This window comes from Trachurus trachurus (genome assembly GCF_905171665.1).
Source record: "Trachurus trachurus genome assembly, chromosome: 6".
In the NCBI taxonomy this organism is placed as follows: domain Eukaryota; kingdom Metazoa; phylum Chordata; class Actinopteri; order Carangiformes; family Carangidae; genus Trachurus; species Trachurus trachurus.
The window spans coordinates 30,052,670-30,075,648 of NC_139897.1; the positions used below are offsets into that span (position 1 = coordinate 30,052,670).

The window sequence follows — 22,979 nt, forward strand, 5'->3', positions numbered from 1 at the left end:
TTGGGCAGCTCACTGCCATCCTCTTCCAGCTTGCTCCTCATCAAATCAATGAGGAACAAAGTCTGATCTCTGGTGAAGCACTCGTTGTGTGGTTGGGGATCTGTGGCAGGCATCTCCTCTTCGTTGTCCATTGGTTCAGGTGACTCTTTGTCATCAGTTTCCAGCCCTAAAACATGTAACATCTGGTTAGATGAAAGTGATATAGCTGAGAAATTGATATAGCTCAATTAGAGCTGCAACTATTAATTGATTACACAAACACTGATCGATTATAAAATTAATCATCGACTATTTTGATAACTGAATAATCGCTTATAAAAATCAAATTATCTGATTTCAGCCTCTTAAATGTGAATATTTCTAGTTTCTTTGTTCCTTTATGACAATAAACTGAATATCTCTTTGGTTCGTGGACAAAACAAGACATTTAAGGACGTCAACTTGTAGTTTGGGAAACAGTGAATGATATTTTTCAACATTTTATTGACCCAGGGACTAATAATTAATCGTTTAAATAATGAAAATAATTGAGCTCAGTTAAACTTCTTTGTTAATTTACCTTTGGTGTTGATGACACATAGCCTAATAGGCCTAATGCTATAATAGAGCAGCAACAATTAATTGCTTAATCAAAGACTAATCGATCATTACAACCTGATTAGTAAAAAAAATAATAGACAGATTAATCATTTATGACAATGATTCTTAGCTGCAGCTCTAAATGCATGAAAGAATGAATCACATTCTACAGTGAAACTTTTTTTTTTTTTTTTTTCAAAATCTCACTCACCAAGTGTAATAACTTCAATTTTGATGGTGAGGTGCTGGTCAAGAAAATATGATGTAGGGTCGGATGCTGACTGATACATAACACAGTTGAAAGGCTGTGTCCTCTCTGCATCCAGATAGAGGTCGGAGTTCTTGTCTGCAAATACTTAAGAGACAAAAAAATATCATTAAATCTAATAAAATTCCTGCAAATAATAAAAATAAATGCATTACACCTAAATATTAGCTTAAATATGGGAAAATTTGTATATTTTCAGCACTGTGTGCTTTTTCGTCCCTACTACACTCACACAAACTCTTTGATTAACAGAGTGGGACTGCAAATACCACGGCAAAGTAATCCTACACTTTTAGTAACACAAATACTAAATTAAACAACACATAACAGACAAAAAGTTGAGGAGAAAGTGATTATTTACCTCTCACCGTGTGCGGCGCCATTTTGCTCTGACGATTTTGCACGTATTACCGACCGACTCGGGCTGCTTGGATCCTTCCCGAGTTCCCGAGTCGGAGGTCCGACTTCAAAGGCCGTTCTATTGTATTTTTCCGAGTCGGAGATCGGATCTTTCCGAGTTCCGAGTGCAATCGAACGCAGCATAATGTCCTTTTGTTTTTCCTGCTTTCCTCCTGACGTGCGCCCAGTTGCGTAACGTGATGATTGATGTCTTTCAATCACTTCCCTCCTCTTTTCTTTTTTTCCTCGGGTTAAAATGCCTCCAAACAGGCGATCTATGAGTACGTCCTAACTTAACAGAGAAATAAAACACAGAGAGAGCACAACTAAAATGTGTTATTATTTGCAGCTTATTTACAGATTTTAATAATGGAGGAGACAGCTGTCTGTCTGCTGCTCCAGCACCGCAGCACCGGCAGGATCAGCACCTGTAGACGTCTGTCTGTCCGCATGTCTCGTCCTTTGCTTGTCCGATGTCGTGGTGCTGAAATAACGCAGAGCACTTTGCTCTCATTACTTTTGTTGCCAATTTAAATTCAAAATATTGTTAAAGCATGTAGTTTTTGATTGTGTTAAGATTCCTATTCATGTCTGGAAATTTTGCTTTTTGATGAAAACCAACTTTAGTCCTCAGTTTTTCTGCTAACTCCTGGTTTCTTTCCCTGATAGTGATTTTAACACTGTGCGTACCTGGGATGCATGGATAATGCGTTTACTGCGTCCTTTCAGGGTTTAAAGCATCAGCGACACATGGGCACATAGCTGACAAATAATTTTATGTTTAACAGGGTAGGGCCTCATATGAAATATTGAAACAGGCCCCCAGATGTCTAAGGCCGCCACTGAGTGAGAGAGACGGCAGCTTGATTGGGCGTAGGCAGAACCAGACATGAAGGCATCTGATTGGTTTTTCCTTTTCGGGGCGAAAAGCATGGATTGGTCAGAGTTTTGTCAGTCCTGCAGCTGCCACAGAGGTCTGATTGTTTTCATTCCTTTTTCTGAATACATAATGTATTGACAACTCTCAGGATAGAAGGACCATTTCACCCAGTATAACAAAAAGTGTTTCTGAACATGATTACCAACCATAACTTTAAACCAGCAGCAGCTGAAATGTTTCCTCATCAATTCTGAAATAAAGTCTGATCAAAACAGCTGCCAACATCTGGTTTCATCATTGAGATCTCTTCTACTGAATATGACACAGTGAGTCATGATGAGACACAGAAGTCATGAGGAGAAACTCCTGATCCCAGTAGTTCATCAGTGTGACGGATGGAAGCTGCACAGCTCATGTTTGAAACACTCAGAGATTTTGGCTTCAGTATAAACTGTGTTGGGACGAGTCAGACTGTGACAGAGGACGTCAGTGGAGTGGGCGGAGCTTCACTGTGGCCTACACCTCTGAGTGATCAGATCTGATGTTATCAACGCATCAATCACCTGAGACAGATGTTAATACCAGGTGTGTGCAGGGCCATAGAAAATGTTCCAGCTCCTCCTCCTCTATCAGACAGTGTGTGTGGCTGCAGCAGCCTCTCCATACCTGAGAGTCTCCAGTCTCCAGTCTGGATCCTCCAGTCCAGCAGACAGCAGCTTCACTCCTGAGGCTCCTGGATGGTTGGAGCTCAGGTCCAGCTCTCTCAGATGGGAGGGGTTGGAGCTCAGAGCTGAGGCCAGAGAAGCACAGCCTTCCTCTGTGACCAGACATCCTGACAGACTGAACACACACAACAACACACAGGAAACCACTGTCAACACCTGGAGGTGTGTTCAAGTGTCATCAGATAAACAGGTGGATGGATCCTCACCTGAGAGTCTCCAGTCTACAGTGTGGACTCTCCAGTCCACCAGACAGCAGCTTCACTCCTGAGTCCTGCAGGTTGTTGTTACTCAGGTCCAGGTGTCTCAGACTAGAGGACTGGGAGCTGAGGACTGAGGACAGAGCTTCACAGCTTCTCTCTGAGAGGTTACAGCTGCTCAGTCTGCAGAGATGATCATGAGGAATTAAAGAAGAAAGGAATTTATTTTCTGTCCTGTTGAAAAGACAGAAGTGTTTTATATAATGATGAATAAATCCAACTATCTCTGCACTTACAGAGCTTTGTTGGAGGCTTTGACCACTGGCAGCAGCCTCAGAAGAGCCTCCTCTGAAGCAGAGTATTTCCTCAGGTCAAACTCATCCAGATCTTCTTCTGATGACAGTAAGATGAAGACCAGAGCCGACCATTGAGCAGGAGACAGTTTATCTGTGGAGAGACGTCCTGATCTCAGGGACTGTTGGATCTCCTCCACTAAAGAACGATCATTCAGTTCATTCAGACAGTGGAACAGGTTGATGCTTTTCTCTGCAGAGGGAGTCTCTTCAATCTTCTTCTTGATGTACTGAACTGTTTTCTGATTGGACCGTGAGTCACTTCTTGTCTGAGTCATCAGACCTCGTAGGAGAGTCTGATTGGTCTCCAGTGACAGACCCAGGAGGAAGCGGAGGAACAAGTCCAGGTGTCCATTTGGACTCTGTAAGGCCTTGTCCACAGCACTCTGGTAGAAAGGTGTAGGTGTGTCTCCAAACACTTGAGACCACAGAGATGTTGTTTGTTGTTGTGACATCAGGTTGAGTCCAGAGTTGATGAAGGTCAGATGGACATGAAGAGCAGCCAGAAACTCCTGAACACTCAGATGGACGAAGCAGAACACCTTGTCCTGGTACAGGCCACTCTCCTCTTTAAAGATCTGTGTGAACACTCCTGAGTACACTGAGGCTGCTCTGATATCGATGCCACACTCTGTCAGGTCTGGTTCATAGAAGATCAGGTTTCCTTTCTGCAGCTGCTCAAAAGCCAGTTTTACCAGAGACTTAATCATCTTCCTGTTCTTTTTACTCCAGTGTGGATCTGTCTCAGCTCCTCCATCATACTTGACCTTCTTCAGTTTTAGATAAACCACCAGGAAGTGGATGTACATCTCAGTCAGGGTCTTGGGCAGCTCTCCTCTCCTTCTGGTCTTCAACAGCTCCTCCAGAACTGTAGCAGTGATCCAGCAGAAGACTGGGATGTGGCACATGATGTGGAGGCTTTGTGATGTCTTGATGTGGGAGATGATCTCTCTGGCCTGCTCCTCATCTCTGAACCTCTTCCTGAAGTACTCATCCTTCTGTGGGTCAGTGAACCCTCTGACCTCTGTCACCATGTCAACACACTCAGGAGGGATCTGATTGGCTGCTGCAGGTCGTGTGGTTATCCAGAGGCGAGCAGAGGGAAGCAGTTTCCCCCTGATGAGGTTGGTCAGCAGCACGTCCACTGAGGTGGACTCTGTCACATCAGTCAGGATCTCAGTGTTGTGGAAGTCCAGAGGAAGTCGACACTCGTCCAGACCGTCAAAGATGAAGACGACCTGGAACTGATCAAAGCTGCAGATTCCTGCTTCTTTGGTTTCAGATAAGAAGTGATGAACAAGTTCCACCAAGCTGAACTTTTTCTCTTTCAGCACATTCAGCTCTCTCAAGGTGAAGGGAAATGTGAAGTCTATGTCCTGGTTGGTTTTGTCTTCAGCCCAGTCCAGAGTGAACTTCTGTGTTAAGACTGTTTTCCCAATGCCAGCCACTCCCTTTGTCATCACTGTTCTGATTGGTCGGTCTCTTCCAGGTGGGGCTTTAAAGATGTCTTCTTGTCTGATGGTTGTTTCTGGTCTGTCTGGTTTCCTTGAAGCTGTTTCAATCTGTCTGACCTCATGTTCAGCATTGACCTCTCCAGCCCCTCCCTCAGTGATGTAGAGCTCTGTGTAGATCTGGTTCAGAAGGGTTTGGTTTCCTGCTTTAGTGATCCCCTCAAACACACACTGGAACTTCTTCTTCAGGGCAGATTTGAGTTTACATCGACAAACTGCAGCAACATGTTCTGAATGAAAACACAAGAAATCAGGCCGATAAGAAAATACAACATGATAATTCTTCTAAATAACGACTATATGAACATGTTTCCCTCCATATGTTGATATCAATGAACGACTCATGTGTCCATCATGTTGAATCTTTACAGAAATCCTCTTACTGCTCTGCAGACGCTCAGCCAGCTCCTCCTGCTTCCTGCTCCTCAGGAGCTTCACTGTGATCTTCACTAACGCCTCTCTGATGCTCCTCTGCTCTTCATCCTCACCATCCACCACCTCCTCATCCTCCCTCTGACTCCCTGAGCATTCTGGGTAATCTGGACTCAGAAGCTTGTGGATCTTCTTCAGCTCGTTCTTCACAAAAGTGACCATGTTCTCCTCCAGCAGCTGGAACAGAAACTCTATGAGTGACAGCATCAAACTAAAACCTGACAGACTGACAATCCACTGGTGTCAAAGTGCAGCATGGAGATGATGGTGAACACAACAGATGTAACAGCAGCTGTTGGACATGTACCCTACCCACCATAAACATGGAGTCCAGGTGTGTTTGATGCTGCTGGGCAGACTGACCACTGGGAACCTCTGAGCTCTCCTGGTCCACTCTGTGGAGGAATCAGTGTCAAGTGAACATCAGTACAGAGAGACAGAGATGGTAAAAGTACCTAGATTCTTTACTTGAGTAGAAGTAAAAGTACCTGTGTAAAAAATGACTTGAGTAAAAGTGAAAATACTGATCCAATTATCTATACTCAAGTAATAGTAAAAAGTACAGGCTCTGAAATGTACTCAAAAGTATTATGAAAAGTATAAAGTATTTCTATTGCACGATTCACTGCAAAGCTAATAACCACACGATAATTTATCTTGAATCCATTTCATCAATGTTATTGTTTGAATAATTCACTTAAGTCTACCTGCCGGACACAAGATGTATCCTAGTGTACTTCACCATAGTCAGTCGTAGGCATTTGTATTGTACACTTCAGGTATACACATCACACTTCTGAACATTTAATTTTGGACCAGGATTGGCTTCTAAACTGTGGTGTCACAAATCATGCTCATAGTCCCAATTAATCATCTTTTTTAATCGCACATCAGGCAACAATTGTTTCTCACTGTACAGGTGGTGTGTTATTGTGAATGGCACACCCAGGGACTACGTATGAAAATAACTACACTTCTCTAGCCATTATCTGGTACAAAATATACTGTGTCCCTGCCAAATAAAATAAAAATGAAACAAATCTGCACACTGCAGTCAGTGAAGCTCAATTGAAAAACCCTTCACAATTAAGACGTGTGCTCCTAGATAAAAGTAACTCACTGTACAGTTACACAACACATGACCCCTCAACTCCCCTCTCCATCACTCTACACTACATCAAAAAAAAAAATACTGTATGCAGTGTTCCTGTAGGATTTGTTAAAGTTCTTATCATTTCTATGATAACCTGAATCTGACTGTCAGTTACAGCTTACATCTGATCAGCTGATCCACCTCCTCCTTTAAAGTCAATGAAGCGGTAATGTGACGAGTCGCTCTTTAAAGACAGACAGCTGGGTTCAGGAGAGTCTGGGCTCTGCTGCTGGATCCTGAAACAACAACAACACAACACAACTGATGTTAAATATTTTAGGTAGATGGAACATGAATACAGAAAAGTTTTGCAGTTTTATGCAACCTGGCTAAATATTTGTCAGATTTCTACAGACCCCGGATGACGATAACAGAACGAGTTTCGCGGCAGATAATGTGTAATTTAGAGTCTGCATTTTCTGTGCCCCGATCACTCCCACTATATGGCTATAAGCAACTCTCGAATGAACCTAAATATTGTCCAAAGGACTCCTTATGAATACCAAAGTTACATGGGTGAGAAAACAACCTTATTTTATGCCAGAAATAAGGTCCAGGTTGTAAAAAATGGCACTTGTCCTTTAACATGTAGATGTTCAGACAGGGACTCTTTACTGCAGCTGGACAATGTGTATCTGAGTTATAACTCAGAATTAGAATCATTGAAATTTGACTCCACAGGAAGAACGTTCAACGGAGACTCAAAAGCTTTGAAATTTAGTTTAGTCTTACATCTGATCAGCTGAACCTCGTCCTCCTTTAAAGTTAATGACCTCATCCTTTGAGTTGTTGCTCTTTAAAGACAGACAGCTGGGTTCAGGAGAGTCTGGTCTCTGCTGCTGGATCCTGAAACAACAACACAACTGATGTTAAATATTTTAGGTAGATGGAACATGAATACAGAAAAGTTTTGCAGTTTTATGCACCCTGGCTAAATATTTGTCAGATTTCTACAGACCCCGGATGACGATAACAGAACGAGTTTCGCGACAGATAATGTGTTATTTAGAGTCTGTATTTTCTGTGCCCCGATCATGCCCACAATATGGATATAAGCAACTCCTGAATGGACCGAACTATCGTCCAAAGGACTCCTCATGACACCAAAGTTACATGGGTGAGCAAACAACCTTATTTTATGCCAGAAATAAGGTCCATGTTGTAGCGTTATAACTGAGTTAATAACAGAGTCATAACTCTGATTTTATGGAGAATCATTGAAATTTGACTCCACAGGAAGAACGTTCAACAGAAACTTAAAAGCTTTGAAATTTAGTTTTATCTTACATCTGATCAGCTGATCCACGTCCTCCTTTAAAGTCAATGAACCTGTCATTTGACCGGTCGCTCTTTAAAGACAGACAGCTGGGTTCAGGAGAGTCTGGTCTCTGCTGCTGGATCCTGAAACAACAACACAACTGATAAATGTGCAGGTTGGATAAAAATTGATGAAAAATATCTTCAATCCTTTAATAAACACAACAACTGACTTTCAGAGAGAAAAGTCTGACAGTTTTAATTCTGACCTTTGACCTCTGGTCTGGCCCTGATGTCCCCCACACAGAGTGGTTTTAGAGGGAGGGGCTCCCTCCTCTCTGTCCTCACACTGATCCATGCTGCTGAGGTCACATCCACATCAGCTCACACACACTTTGTAGCTTCACCTGCAGAGGAAACACACATCATTCATGTGCACACCAGCTCACATGTCCATCATGTCTCCAGCTGCTCCTCCACTGACGGAGGAAGAAGATGGCGGCGCGTGGTTGCAGGTCGGCAGGTCCTGCTAAACCTTTACGCACAAAACATCCCGTCAATCTTGTCAATCCTCTACCTGACCCAGGTAGCAAAAAGAACAACTTGAACCTGGTGCAACGGGATCACATTAAGCAAACAACAATCACACTCTCTGTCTGTTTCTCCGTGGCTGTGTTCCTGCTCTCTGTTCGCTGCTGCTATGCTACCTGGTACGACGGCAAAGAACACCTTGTCAAAACGGTGAGCCAACTTTGTATCTACAACACACTGCTGGACAATGGCCACGCCAAACCACAGAAGCAACAGCGTATAACATCAAGCACTCAGTCGAGAGACATTCTGTGGCTATTAACAATCTTACTGTTGGCCGGGGACATAGAGGCAAACCCAGGACCTGGCCTGCTGGGTGGGGAGTTGGCGTCTCCGCTCGGCGTGCCTCTCCATGCCGCGTCTCCGGTGCCGGTGGTGCCTCGTGGTGTCCTGCTCTCTGGCCTGGCCGGGACTGCCTCCGTGGTTGCTCCACTGTTGCCTGCGCTGGTGCCAACTGCGCCCCCCGCCTGCCCGGTTGTGCCCACACGTGGCTTGTCGTGTGCCGTCGCAGCTCCACCTGGATTGCTCCCTGCGCCTCTGCTGCCGCTGCCTGCGCTGGTGCCGACTGCGCCCCCGGCCTGTCCAGCTGTGGGGCCGCTGGGCGCGCTGTGTGCTTCCGCAGCTCCACCTGGATCGCTCCCTACGCAGCGTGGCTTGTCGCGTGCCGTCGCAGCTCCACCTGGATTGCTCCCTGCGCCTCTGCTGCTACTGCCTGCGCTGGTACCGACTGCGCCCCCCGCCTGTCCGGCGGTGTCCACGCGTGGCTTGTCGCATACCGTCGCAGCTCCACCTGGATTGCTCCCTGCGCCTTTGCTACCTTTGCTGCTGCTGCCTGCGCTGGTGCCGACTGCGCTCCCGGCCTGTCTGGCTGTGGGGCAGCTGGGCGCGCTGTGCGCTTCCACAGTCCCACCTGGATCATCCCCTGGCGTTGCGCTGCACCGTGATGCATGGCCGCTTCGTGGAGCGATACGGAATTATCCTCTATGGAGTCCACTCTCCATGCGTGTCTCTGACAATGGGCCACCACGCGAGCCACAATCCATCGTGGCGGTTTCACCGACAGAACTGGTGCCAACTATCCGTGAGTGTAACCCAGTCTCACCTTCACCTATCACAACGTTAGTCGGGGACAAACGTTCCACCTCAACTACTAGACTGAAATCACTGAATCCGGCGATAAAGAAACAACGCAAAATGCACTTCTTTCACACTCTTAATAACGCTGAGATCATCTGGGATTCAAGATCTAAGCCAAAAGGACTCTTACTTGGCCATATCAACATTCGTAGCATAATAGGCAAAATCGAACAAATTGAACACTTATTAAATGATTCAAATATTGACATATTGGGCATAACTGAAAGTTGGTTAACTCATTCATCACCAACAGCTGCCATCAATATATCAGGATATAATGTGTTTAGAAGAGACAGGGGAACAGGACGAGGGGGTGGGTTACTGGTTTATGTGAAGGACTGTCTAAAGTGTAAATTAATTGAATGGCCAGCAGAAATAGATATTGAATGTATTTGCCTCAATATAACTATTTCTCCTGAAATGTCTTTCACTGTGATATGTTTGTACCGACCTCCTTCCTCTAAAAATATATTCTACGATCAACTTAAAACCATCTTAAAATGTAGTGATTTTAAAAGGGAAACTATTCTTCTAGGGGATTTTAATATCAACTGGGACAATAAAACTGATAGAAAAAAACTGAAGCAACTAACAGATAATCATAGTCTTACTCAAGTTATTCAAGATCCAACAAGAATAACTAACACATCTAAAACAACAATTGATCTAATATTCACAAATAAGCCTGATAGGATCAGTAAAACTTTTAATCTACTGTCTGGGCTCTCCGATCATAACCTCATCCTATGTTCAAGGAAAATCAACTGGAAACGTCGTTCTAGCCCTATTAGAGCCAGAAGCCATCATATAATACCTAAAAATGAAGAACAAAACCTGAAGAATGCTCTGCAAGAGTATGATTGGTCCAATGTATTAACTAACAATGAAGTTGAGGACAGCTCTAGCACTTTCTCCAAATGTGTTATGGAAGTTTTGGATAGCTTCACAAAGAAAGTTGAATTTAAAAGATGTAAAAAAGCATTACCTTGGGTGAAGGATGATGTACGGAAACTAATGAAGGAAAGAGATAATGCACTAAAAAAATCTCTAAAAACAGGGCTTATTTGTGACCGACAGATCTTTACATCACTTAGAAATAAAGTAATAAAACAAATTCGTAAAGCTAAAGCAAATTTTTTTATTGAAATGATAGATGGGGCAAAGGGCAATGGAAAATTGATATGGGAACAATTAAATAAGTTAACGGGAAGAAACAAGGAGGACATAGCACCCAATGACATGCAACTCCAGGTGAATGGCACTCTGACAAATGACTTGGAAGTCATTGTTAGTAGCTTCAACCATTTTTTTATACAATCAATTGAGGAGTTAACAATGAACTTTAAATGTCCAAGCACCCCACATAACTCTGTGGATGATAGCAAGCCAGTCTTTAGTCTGAGAGAAATATCTGTTCCAGAGGTCCTGAAAATCATCTCATCTCTGAAAAGCTCTAAGGCTAGAGATGTCTTTGGTCTTGATAGTAATTTCATTAAACAAAATAAAATGGCCCTCGCGCACCCAATTGCACACTTAATAAAACTGTCCATAAAACAGGGTAGAGTGCCATCCGCCTGGAAGATTGCCAAGGTTACTCCAATCCTAAAAGCTGGTGACAAGACCAAACTGGAGAATTACCGGCCGATAAGTATCTTGCCGGTTATCTCAAAAGTAGCTGAGAAATGGATTGCACTGCAGTTAACAGACCATCTTGATAGTGGGCATAACCCACTTCATCCAATGCAGTACGGATTCCGTAAACACCATTCGACTGAAACAGCAATCTGTTATTTTCATGAGAACATAAAAGGTTTATTGGATCAGGGTGGTTATGTAGGAGCTGTCTTTTTGGACTTGAAAAGAGCTTTTGACTCACTAAATCACAATGTACTTATTTCGAAACTGTCCCTTTTTAACTTTTCTGATGGTGCACTCTGCTGGATGAGATCGTATCTGTCAAACAGAAAGCAGGCTGTTCAGATTGGAAACTCAATGTCATCCTACCTCAGCTGTTCAACTGGGGTACCCCAAGGTTCTATCTTGGGGCCAATTCTGTTCAGTCTTTATGTAAATGACCTCCCTGAGGTTTGCCCAAATGTTAATCTGCAATTATATGCTGATGATACAGTGCTGTATGCACATGCAAAAACAAAACAAGAAGCCGCTGTAAAATTATCAGCAGCTCTGGCACCTGTATCTCACTGGCTTAGTGAATCTTGTTTGCACCTCAATCTTAAAAAGACTGTATGTATGTTTTTCTCTCGTCAGTCAGCAGAGGGCGATCAACCATCTGTGGTGGTCAATGGAGAGAGCCTTGATGTAGTGGAGGAGTTTAAATATCTTGGAGTGGTCTTCGACACAAAACTATCATTTAAAGCACATGTTAAAAAAATCACAAATATCATTAAATTCAACCTGTCGAATTTCTACCACATAAGACCATTTCTCACCTCCAAGACGGCTAAAGTCTATATGCATGCCATGATATTCTCACACATAAATTATTGTTTTACAACATGGACACACACAACAGAAAGTATACTGAAACCCATCAAGTCTCTCTTCAAAAAGACAGTTAAGATTTTGGACAGGAAACCTCTTCATTTTCATTATTGTAATGTTTTAAAAAAGTTTAACATTCTTGATTTAGACAGCTATCAGATTTTTATGGATGTCTGTCTCATCTTCAAAGTTTTAAACGCATTTGCCCCACCTCCACTGAATAAATTTATTCAGAGAAAAAATAATGAAGGACGAAGAACCAGAGCTCTAACAAGAGGTGACTGTAATGTACCAAGGCGCAGAACAAAATTTTGTCAAATGGTCAGTTCTGTAAGAGGTACACAGTCTTGGAATAAGTTACCACCACACATCAGAAACTGTGACAACTATTTAGTCTTTAAAAAACATCTCAAACATTGGTTAAAAACAAATCAGACATGCACTCATATAGTTTAAATACTGTTTAAAACTGATGTCTGTTCCCGGGCATGTATGGTATATTGTTCTTTAACTGTGGGTCAAATTTGTCTGTTCTTATTTTGTTTGTCTGCGTCTGTTCTGCCTTGATATTGTCTGTCTGTGCTCTGTCTTGTAATTGTCCACTGTATGACTTGTCATCACAAGGTTTTAAAATTCTGTGTTATGTTTTTTAGAAACCTGCCTTGGGACTGCGGCTGAAATTTAGCAGTTGTGCTAAGTCCGGCACATTTACACTGGTACTTAATGCGTCAGTGTTGATGAATGTGCACTGTCCCAATTCAATAAATAAAGAAATGAAATGAAATGAAATTGGCTCTTCTTCTCTGCTTCATATCAGTGTCAGCTGAATGCAGTCACACAGCAGTGAGGAAGAGGAAGCTGCCATCAGCTGCTGTACTTCTACTATCAGTCCACTAGATGGCGTCATGAACAGCGGCTCATCTCCGCCTCCTCCATAGGCTGATTCAAGTGGTAAAACTGCCTCCAGTCATCAATAACCAGAGCCAGCCCCAAGCCTCCATGGGGCCACAAGCAAACTTTTATATTGGGTCCATCCATTACTGCCATAATTTACGCACCTACTACAAATGTATTTCATTTTTCTAATCTGTCATTACGAATCATCATCCTACCATTGTATGTTACCCATCAGTGGTTTTCAATCTGAAATGGAACCAAATTCATTTCAGGACAGTACTCTTTGAGATACTGAATGTCATATGGGCCGACTCAAAGTGACAAAATAAAGCACCAGACAATGTATTTGCTGTAAACACGTCATCTGTTGTTGTGCAACGACAGTCAGCAACTGACTTTAAGAGAGACAATTATATATATATATATTAGGAGTTTTTGTAATTACACAGGCATTTTCTAGGGATTGATAGAAGGTATGCACTATAGATTTAAAAAAGTTTATTGCTTTTCTGGGGCCCAAGTGAGGCCCTAGTCTTTGGCTGGCTCTGAGTGGAGCTGCACACAAATAACCACTCTGTGCCACTACTGACCATCGACTAACTCTGTTTCTGCTCTTCTACCAACAACAGGTTCTGTCGGTCCAGACAGTTACAGCTCTGACTCAGCTACAGTAACATTAGTTATAATAACACATCATAATAATAGAACAACAACACAACGAGAAGTTGAAGGTCAGAGAACTCAGGTAACGACAGGTATTAACGAAGAAAATATTCAAAGTGTTCACCTTACCTTCACATGAGAAAATAAACTGCGACACAACTGCTGGTTCAAAGGTGAAAAATATCTTTAAACAGGATGGGGGAGGGGAGGGGAAGCACATGATCTGAGTGGAGAGACTGGTGTTTTTATTGCTGTTTATTTCAACCACTGAACCATAAAGGTTAAATATGAATTACAGATCTCCAGTCTGCCGCTTGTCAGAAGAACATGTGTGTATTTCTCCTGTGTGTTTTTTTTAATTTAACCTTTATTTAACCAGGCAGAATCAATTAAGAACAAGTTCTTATTTACAATGATGGCCTGACAAGAGGCATATACTTCTTGAGGGGAGGGGGAGGTAGATAGGTTAAAAGACAATAGCAAATATGCACAACTATACAAACATTCAGCAAAAACAAGACATAAAAGTTAATAACAAGGATAGTGTTGTTCTTATGTTGTCAGGACCGTCAGCAGGGGGCAGGGAACTGTGAAGTACAGACTCATGTTTCTATGTTGTATCAGACGGCTGCATTGTATAATAATAGTAATGAGCTGCCTCATTTCATTTCATTTATTTCATTTATTAGTTTATTTCATAGGGACAGTGCACCACTAATCAACAGAGTTAAAAGAAAAACTGTAAGTGGGCCAGAGTTAGCCAACAAGGCTAGTTTTCGTCCGTTGTCCCTGGCCAGATGTTAAAGGCAACCTAAAAGCCAAAAAAAAGGGCAACAATTAAGTACTTTCAAGACACAACTTACATAACAATCTAGTAATCTATCTAGTAGTAAAAGCTCATAATAATAACAAGTAAAACAGGTAAGAAGTCTGACATACAGCATGACAAAAGCTCATGGCATGCAGACATAACATGCAGACAGAGAGAAGAAGAGCGAGAGAAAGCAAGAGTAGAAAGCATGGCTAGAAACACATGCAAGTAACACACAGAGCTAAAACATAAGCACAAACAATATCAGACATTACAGGGATTGCATTAGGCAAGAGAACCAAAGCTAACAAACAAGCAAACAAACAGGAACAAAACAAAACAAAAACAGGACATATGATTACAAGCATTGAGAAACAGCACAAATAGCCTCATGATTGATTAGTGATTTACATGATTAGTGATTTACATGATTAGTGATTACATGATTAGTGATTACATGATTGATTATTGATTAACCACTGCTTTAACTGTCTTTTAAAAGAATAGTGAGTGTTTGCTTCTCTAATAGACCCTGGTGTTGAGTTCCAGTCCTGCACTGCTTTTACTGAGAAGGCAGCTTGGCCAAAGACACTTTTTCTCATGGGAACAACACAGTCTCCTCGAGCTGATCCTCTGGTTGCCCTGTCATTGATTGATCTTTGGGTTATGAATGTTTGGAGAGGAGGAGGAGCAATATTGTGCAGTATTTTAAAGACCAGGCAGAGATTTGCATACTTTATTAAATTATCCCAACTCAGAAGATCATGCTTTTTTAAAATGAGGCAGTGATGGTGGGAGTTAGGTTTTCGATCTAGGATCTTAAGGCTTTGTTTGTATAATGTTTCAAGCGGTTTGAGAGTGGTCTTATTTGCTTGTGCAACACTCGTCAAACAGTATGTTAAACGTGAAACAATCATTGCATTTACATAAAGCTTTGCTGCATCCATGGTCATGAAGTTTCTAGTAAATCTTAAATTGGATACACTAAATTTAATCTTATGACAGACTGTCTTCACATGGGATTTAAAGGACAGCTGTTGGTCAATCAGTATGCCAAGACATTTGTGCTTATTTACAATTTGAAGTTTTTCACCCAGTAGAGTTATGTTTGGATCTGGACTCGAAGTTGACTTTTTTGAAAAGAACAGTCCGACTGTTTTACTCGTATTTAATTTGAGGCAAGACTTATTTAGCCATGCTGTGACACCATCCAAAGCCTTGGTAAGTTTTTCTGCGGCCTGTTGTTTTGAGCTGCCATGTGCATATATCACCGTGTCATCAGCATAAAGCTGGGTCTCAACTTCAGGGCATAGAGGGCAAATCATTTATATACAAACTGAACAAAAGTGGTCCTAAAATGGATCCTTGCGGAACACCAGTTGGACAATTTAGAGCATCGGATAAGTGGTTGTGAACCTTCACATGTTGAATTCTATTGTACAAATATGACTTTATTAACTCAAGGGCTTCGTCTGAGAAGTTAAATGTGGAGAGTTTGGAAATGAGCACTTTATGATTTACAGTATCAAATGCTTTCCTCAAGTCGAGGAAAACAGCCCCAACAACACCTCCCTTGTCCATCATAGATCTTTTTTTTTCAAGAAGAAAGCAGTTCGCAGAGTCAGTGGAGTAGTGAGTTCTAAACCCAAATTGCATTGGATGCAATGAAAAGGGGCTGTTATTTAGATGAGATGTAAGCTGTTCAGCTATCCGCTTTTCTGCTACTTTAGATATTACAGGTAGAATACTGATTGGCCTGTAGTTAGAAATATCCTGAGGGTCACCTGATTTGTAGATAGGTGTCACAATTGCTGTTTGCCATGCTCTTGGAAATACCCTTTGTGAGATGGACAGATTGATATTTTTTGATATGGGGGAAGCTAATGAGTCCTTGAGGCCTCATGTTTTTGGTATGATTATATTGTACAATGTACAAGGTCACTGCTGTTTTTGTGTGCCTTGTTTTAGTCTGAAAGCATGTTGTGGGAAAAATAAAATCCTTAATTGCGTTAAAAAAAAAGTTCCTATAAAACCATCTCAGGGGAAAACATGAAGAAGAGAAGAGTGGAGTGACTGCAGGTGTTCACACACCTTTATCTTAAAATCCCCTGTAAAAGCCTCTGTCAGGGGGAGAGAACAAAATCATTAACTTTGTATTAATGACAAGGGGTGGTGTGATATGTTCATACAGCCTATGTGGGAATGCCAAAATAAAGAGGTAGATTAACCTTTTCCTTTTATCAATGTAAAGACCAAATGTGCTTGAGATCAGTTTTCAGATCAGATAAATCCTGCTACCAGCACATTTATTTTGTGGCGTCCTCCTCTAGCTTTACCTCCTACCAGCAAACTAGCAACCAGCCACACATCCTCAGATTATTAGAAATATCACTTTTGGTTGCTTGCAAAAATAAATAAATCAATGAAAACAACAACTTCTTCACAGCTGCTTGTAGATATTTTTATTCATTGCAATTTTATGATTATTTAAGGGGTTATATTATAGCTGGATTTCATTACGCCCATAAATGACAGTATGTGTGTAGCTGATGACAGCATCAGTAGCTACAGAAGCTGGCAGAGGTCACGTCAGGACTCAGACAGGAAGTGAAGCAGCGTGTGAAGTGTGAAACATGATCCAGTGGTTTAATGGAGCCTGATCCAGCCTGACAGATCCTCCTGCCAGCAGCTCAGCCACTGGTTTGTGGACTGGGTGACAATGTGTTAAAGGGATAGTTCAACATTCTGGGAAATTCTCCTATCACCATAATCCTATATAGTCATATGGGTTCATCATCTTTAATTATCAGTGCATGCTGTTTTGAGATCGGCGGGGCAGAGACGTGAGCTGCTCAGTGAACACAATGGAGGTGAACGGTAGGGGTGTCAACAATAATCGATTCGGCGATGCATTGCAATGCGGGACATGCACGATTCAGCATCGATGCGGCAACGTGCCATAATCGATTATGTCACTGTTTATTTTCTGGCCTCAAATAAAGTTGTGAAGTTTCAATTACCTCCGGGGGCGTTTCCGGAGCAACGACATGCGCAGCCTGTAGCTACAGGCTAAGCAGCAGCACCAGCAGTAGCAGTGTTGCCGCTGGCTTTCTTTTTCCTTTTTTTTTTCACCCGCGGTCGGGTCGAGAATTAATTAATTAACGCTCATGAGTCCGGCCGTGTTGGGTCCGAGACTCAACAAGCCGGTCGGGTTTTACCGTTACTACAGGCAGTACGCCCGTTTATCACCAATAAACACAGTAGAGCAGGGTGAGTGACTGAGCTCAGGCTGGGGGGTCTCTGATGCAGAGAGAGAGAGACCTGCCGTGCCGTGTAGAAAGTGTCACGACTTCCTGTATCGGGCCCTTCAAAATAAAAGCCCCGTAGTCTTTCATATAGTTAAGTCATATTGATTTTGAGTTAATATTGACAAGACACGGCTCCAAAGGTTTGTTTGTTTTTTCCTGCGACCAATCGACCAATGAAATTTTGCCCTGGTGAAAAAAAAGTGTACTTTATTGTATTTCAAGTATATTCGTATTTTGAATAGTATATTGAAAATGTAATTATACAAATTGTACTTTATATAAATATATAAAAATTACACTAACATCACACTTTCACGCTAACACTTTTAACACACTTGAAAATAATTATACTATATTACACTTTATAGAAATATATTAAACTAAAATATACTTAAAGTGAAATTTATGTGTAATTTCTAAAGTGTACTTATTTGAAATTTGTTTTCACACATACTTTTGATATATTTTAAAATGTATGCTAAAATTGTCATTGTAAAATACAATGATAACATATTTTGAAAGTATACATTTTAATATCAACACTGTAATATTAAGTTTGAGTGTATTTTAAGTTACATTTGAGTTTAATTATAAAGTGAAGTTATTTATGCTTGTAGCCTACTTCAGGACATTTTGGAAAGTGGTATTAGCCTATGCACCTAAACCCGTTTATTAAATTTTGTGCTGTGTGTTTGGCAAAAAAAAAAAAAAGATAGGCTACAACCTTACACGCATGAAATCACATGAAACAATACACTTAATTAACACTTAACAATCATCCACAAGAGCGTTGTAGAGTTGTTAGATTGTGTGTTTGATAGTCTCCGTAGCGGTAGCTGAGCAGCTCATGTCTCTGCCCCGCCGATCTAAAAACAGCTTGTAGGTTACCGTCAATTACAGTAAAAGTAACGAACCCTATCCCTAAGACTAGGGATTAACGGGCAAATCTGCCAAAATGTTGAAATATCCCTTTAAGCACATTGTTTTAATGTTATAATGTCTGTTGTAACCAAGGTTAAAAGTCTGTATTAAAAATGTGTTGATTGCATATTAAAACAGCTGAATTCATATTTAAAAAGTTAATTAATAAATACTAAGTTATGTTAATAATTAAAAACAGATACTTACCTATAAAAAGAAATTGAACAGTGATAAAATATTTTTTTATACGTTTATTTTGAAAGAGATTGGCTGGAGATGAGCTGTCAGCCAATCGGGAAGAAGCTCCCGCCCCTTGACCTGCTCAGAACAAGGTTCACTTCCTCCGGAGCCGTTGTCAGGAGAGCGAGCAGCCCCGCATCGAGCACGACACTTAGCTTGTGAAGAGGAGACACTAGTAAAAGTTGATAAAAGTGATTAAAAACTACGGGATAACTCCGGTGACGCCCTGGACCTGTGAGAGTGAAGCTAGAGGGACCCGACATCTCCACCAAGAAGAAAATAGTCCAGTAATTTTAGGCCAAAAAAGGGGTCAACGTTAAACAAATTGCAACAGAAGCAAACTCAACTGATTTTGTATCCTCAACATGTCCTGAGTGAGGGAAAAAAAGCCCCGAAGAATCCCATTAGGGGAAAGTTTTGAAAAACACCCAAACATATCCCATTTATACGCATATAAAACATTTTTTTCACATGAATAGGGTAAAATTTTTAACCTTTAGATATCTCCATAAAAATTACTGAGTTGATTACTTACATTAAGACAAACAAAAAATGTATTACAAGTTTTTTGAAATTCTTTGTTAACATGAGCAAATTTGCATAAATCTGCACACATTTGCATAAATTGCACCGTTTTGACGGCACATGTATATATGAAGTTGCTGTGGTGGTACCAGCATGAAAATTGGAATGAGTTGACTCCATCGGTCAACCGACAAGTTGACCACTTTAAATTTCAAGATGACTGCAATTTTTCAAGACAGCCACATCCTTAGTAGAGCAGGTATGACATGCTCCGTCTCTATTAATGCTCATGAGCCTAAATTGGTTCCATTCCTTAAGCTTTTTAACTGTAATATTAACAAGATTGAACAAGACATTTTCACCTGCTCTACCCAATGTTTAGATCAGGTGCTGTATGTATGCAAATTAGCCATACGTAATTGGATTATGCACTGTTGGCTCATGTCATACCTGCTCTACTAAGGATGTGGCTGTCTTGAAAAATCAACCAAAACCCGGCCATAGCAGCGTATTTCAGTTTGTGCGAATCAGGGGATTTTACAGTCATCTTGAAATTTAAAGTGGTCAACTTGTTGGTTGACCGATGGAGTCAACTCACTCCAATTTTCATGCCGGTACCACCACAGCAACTTCATATATACATGTGCCGTTAAAACGATGCTATTTATGCAAATTTATGCAAATGTATGCAAATTTGCTCATGTTAACAAAGAATTAAAAAAAACTTGTAATACATTTTTTGTTTGTCTTAATGTAAGTAATCAACTCAGTAATTTTCATGGAGATATCTAAAGGTTAAAAATTTTACCCTACTCATGTGAAAACATTTTTTTATATGCGTATAAATGGGATATGTTTGGGTGTTTTTCAAAACTTTCCCCTAATGGGATTCTTCGGGGCTTTTTTTCCCTCAATCAGGACATGCTGAGGATACAAAATCAGTTGAGTTTGCTTCTGTTGCAATTTGTTTAACCTTTTCTCATAAAATGACTGGACTAAAACGCATCGGTGAGAAATCGTTTTTTCCATGCTAAATGCTAACCGCCAGTGCTAATCAGTGCTAATACCAGAGACCTTACCCACTCGTGTGAATCACTAGCGTTAAAGCTAGCACTAGCTTCATTTTGAAGGTGCAATATGAGACGTTTTGAGAATTTGTTGCACACTGAACTGTAAAATCTGATGATTTAGCACAGTATCTGCGTTTTTAGCACGCCGAGTCACTATTTTATGCTAAGACATGGCAGAAGGTGCACACTGTACGTCTTCTTACTGGTATTAATGTTATATTTGCATGCTTATTACTATGTGAAGACGTTATTTTTATATTATTGATGTGGAGAAGTTATTTTAATAACTTAATCTCTGATATTTTGAGAATGTTGCTATGATATTATTGGGTGTGGTGTCATATTACAATGTTTATTCAGTTAGAAATATTCTCTGTGAATTGAGTGGATTTAACATGATTTATATATTGTATTTCATGAGTGAGAGTTGAGAGAATTAAGAGAATGTTCTGACATTACTCATCATAGGTCAGGTTTTCCTGTTGGATCCTTTGAACCTTGGACCTACCCGGATGTTGGAGCCTGGATCGAGACGTTTGATGGCGAACCACAGCCTGGAGGACAACTAGAGATATGGTGCCCGCAAAGAATCAAAAACCTGGATCCTTTCATCACTTCATTACACACACACACACATACACATATCCAACACATTCAACCATGCGGTAGGATAGATCCTCTTCACTTCCTCAGTGGACTGAACATTTCATACTGGGAATGACTGAAAAAAGAGGTGACTTGAACTTTCAAACATAGCTGCAATTTTTTTTTTTTTTTATGTTCCTACTTACCTGGGTAAGAATTGTGTTACACTGTGTATGTACATGTGTTTTGCTTATCCTTCTTTAAAGGACAATTCCAGGCAAATTCAACTTGAGGGTGTATGTTCTTATCATTTTAAGTCTAAAAGAAGGAATGTGAAGATTTTCAGTTTAACGTCTCCTGTTTTGCGGTAGCTGCGTCTGTCCCCGCATCGCCACGGCAGCAATGAATGGGAGTGGATGCAAGTTCCGCTGGTTAGGCTGTTTACATCCCTCAAAGCCGCAATTTTTTTCCACAGACAGCGTCAGATGGTTACTCAAACATGCACTGAGAAGTTTCTTTACTTCAAGCAAGCCGACATGCTTGTAAAACTAGATCTAAATTCAAAGTCTCACGCGAGACCCTGTTGCCGTGCTCGGTGCATTCAGGGGTAGTCAGAAAGCTACCGTTTGTGTCATAAACACAGGAATATCAACTCTTGACTTGCTTCAAGTAAAAAAAACGTATCGGCGCATGTTTGAGTCGCCACCTGACGCTGTCTGTTGAAAAAAATGTACACTTGAAGCAAGTAAAGAGTCGATATTCCTGTGTTTATGACACAAAAGGTAGCTCCTACTGCACCTGAATGCACCGAGCACGGCAGCAGGGTCTCGCACAAGACTTTGAATTAGATCTAGTTTTACAAGCATGTCGGCTTGCTTGAAGTAAATAAACTTCTCGGTACATGTTTGAGTCGCCATCTGACGCTGTCTGTGGAAAAAAATGTGGCTTTGAGGGATGTAAACAGGCTAACCAGCGGAACTTGCATCCACTCCCATTCATTGCTGCCGTAGCGATGCGGGGACAGACCAAGCTACCGCAAAACAGGAGCGATTAAACTGAAAATCTTCACATTCCTTCTTTTAGACCCAAAATGATAGGAACATACACCCCCAAGTTGAATTCACCTGGAATTGTCCTTAAAGGTTTATTTGTAATGTTTAGGTCTGCTGCCTGAAATAAACCTATTTCTATTTTCTATTTCCTATGTACGAAAGAAGCAATATTTGAAAATGTGTTATTAAAGTTTTCCTTTGAAAATGTTTAAAAGCCATATGTAAATGTTTATACATTTAGAGATAGTACAAGTTTCTGTATTATTTGCAATGTATTATTATAATTTGGATGTGGTTTAAATACATTAAAGTATGTTTTTTTACCTGGAAGTAGTCCCACAAGTCTTTCAGCCTTTAGTATACTTGTAACACATTTGCATGAAGGTAGAAAGTAGTATACCAAAAGTATAATTAAGTATATATTTTAATACACTAACATCTAATTTTTAATGTACTTATAATACAAACAAAGTACACTTTAATTTAAGTAATTAGGCATATATTAGTACATGAAATGTCATGTACTTAAAGTGCACTAAATATACTTTAAGTTGTTCCACTTTAGTACACAAAAGTACACTAAATACACTTTAAGTTGAGCTTTTCTACAACTTAATTACAATTTAAATATACTTAACACAAAATTAGTTGTTCCAATTTAGCACTCTTCAAGTTAACTAATCTTAAACACACTTGAAATATAATGATGATTAGTGCGGCTTGAAGTACACAAAAGTATGCTAAATTTTAGTACACTTAGTACATTAATTTTTCACCAGGGTGGTCGGCTAATTTTTGGGGGCAGCCCTAGAAGTGATTTATGTTTTCTTTTTCAGGTTTGAAAATCCCATATCCAATACCTGTACCATTCAATTTTATTTTATTTTATGACATTTATGTCAAAGATACAGGAGAGTGATAAT

General features: G+C 40.7%; 1 protein-coding gene across 1 annotated transcript in view; it reads right to left on the reverse strand.

Annotated features, from left to right (window-relative positions):
* LOC310987927 (protein NLRC3-like) overlaps positions 1–22,979 on the reverse strand; it is a gene marked incomplete at both ends in the record, with an annotated part of 313,828 nt that overhangs the window by 19,592 nt on the left and 271,257 nt on the right. The window contains one exon of the mRNA XM_083974396.1: positions 3,058–3,231. Within this exon, the coding sequence (XP_083830522.1) occupies positions 3,058–3,231 (174 nt within the window). The remainder of the gene's footprint in view (positions 1–3,057; positions 3,232–22,979) is intronic.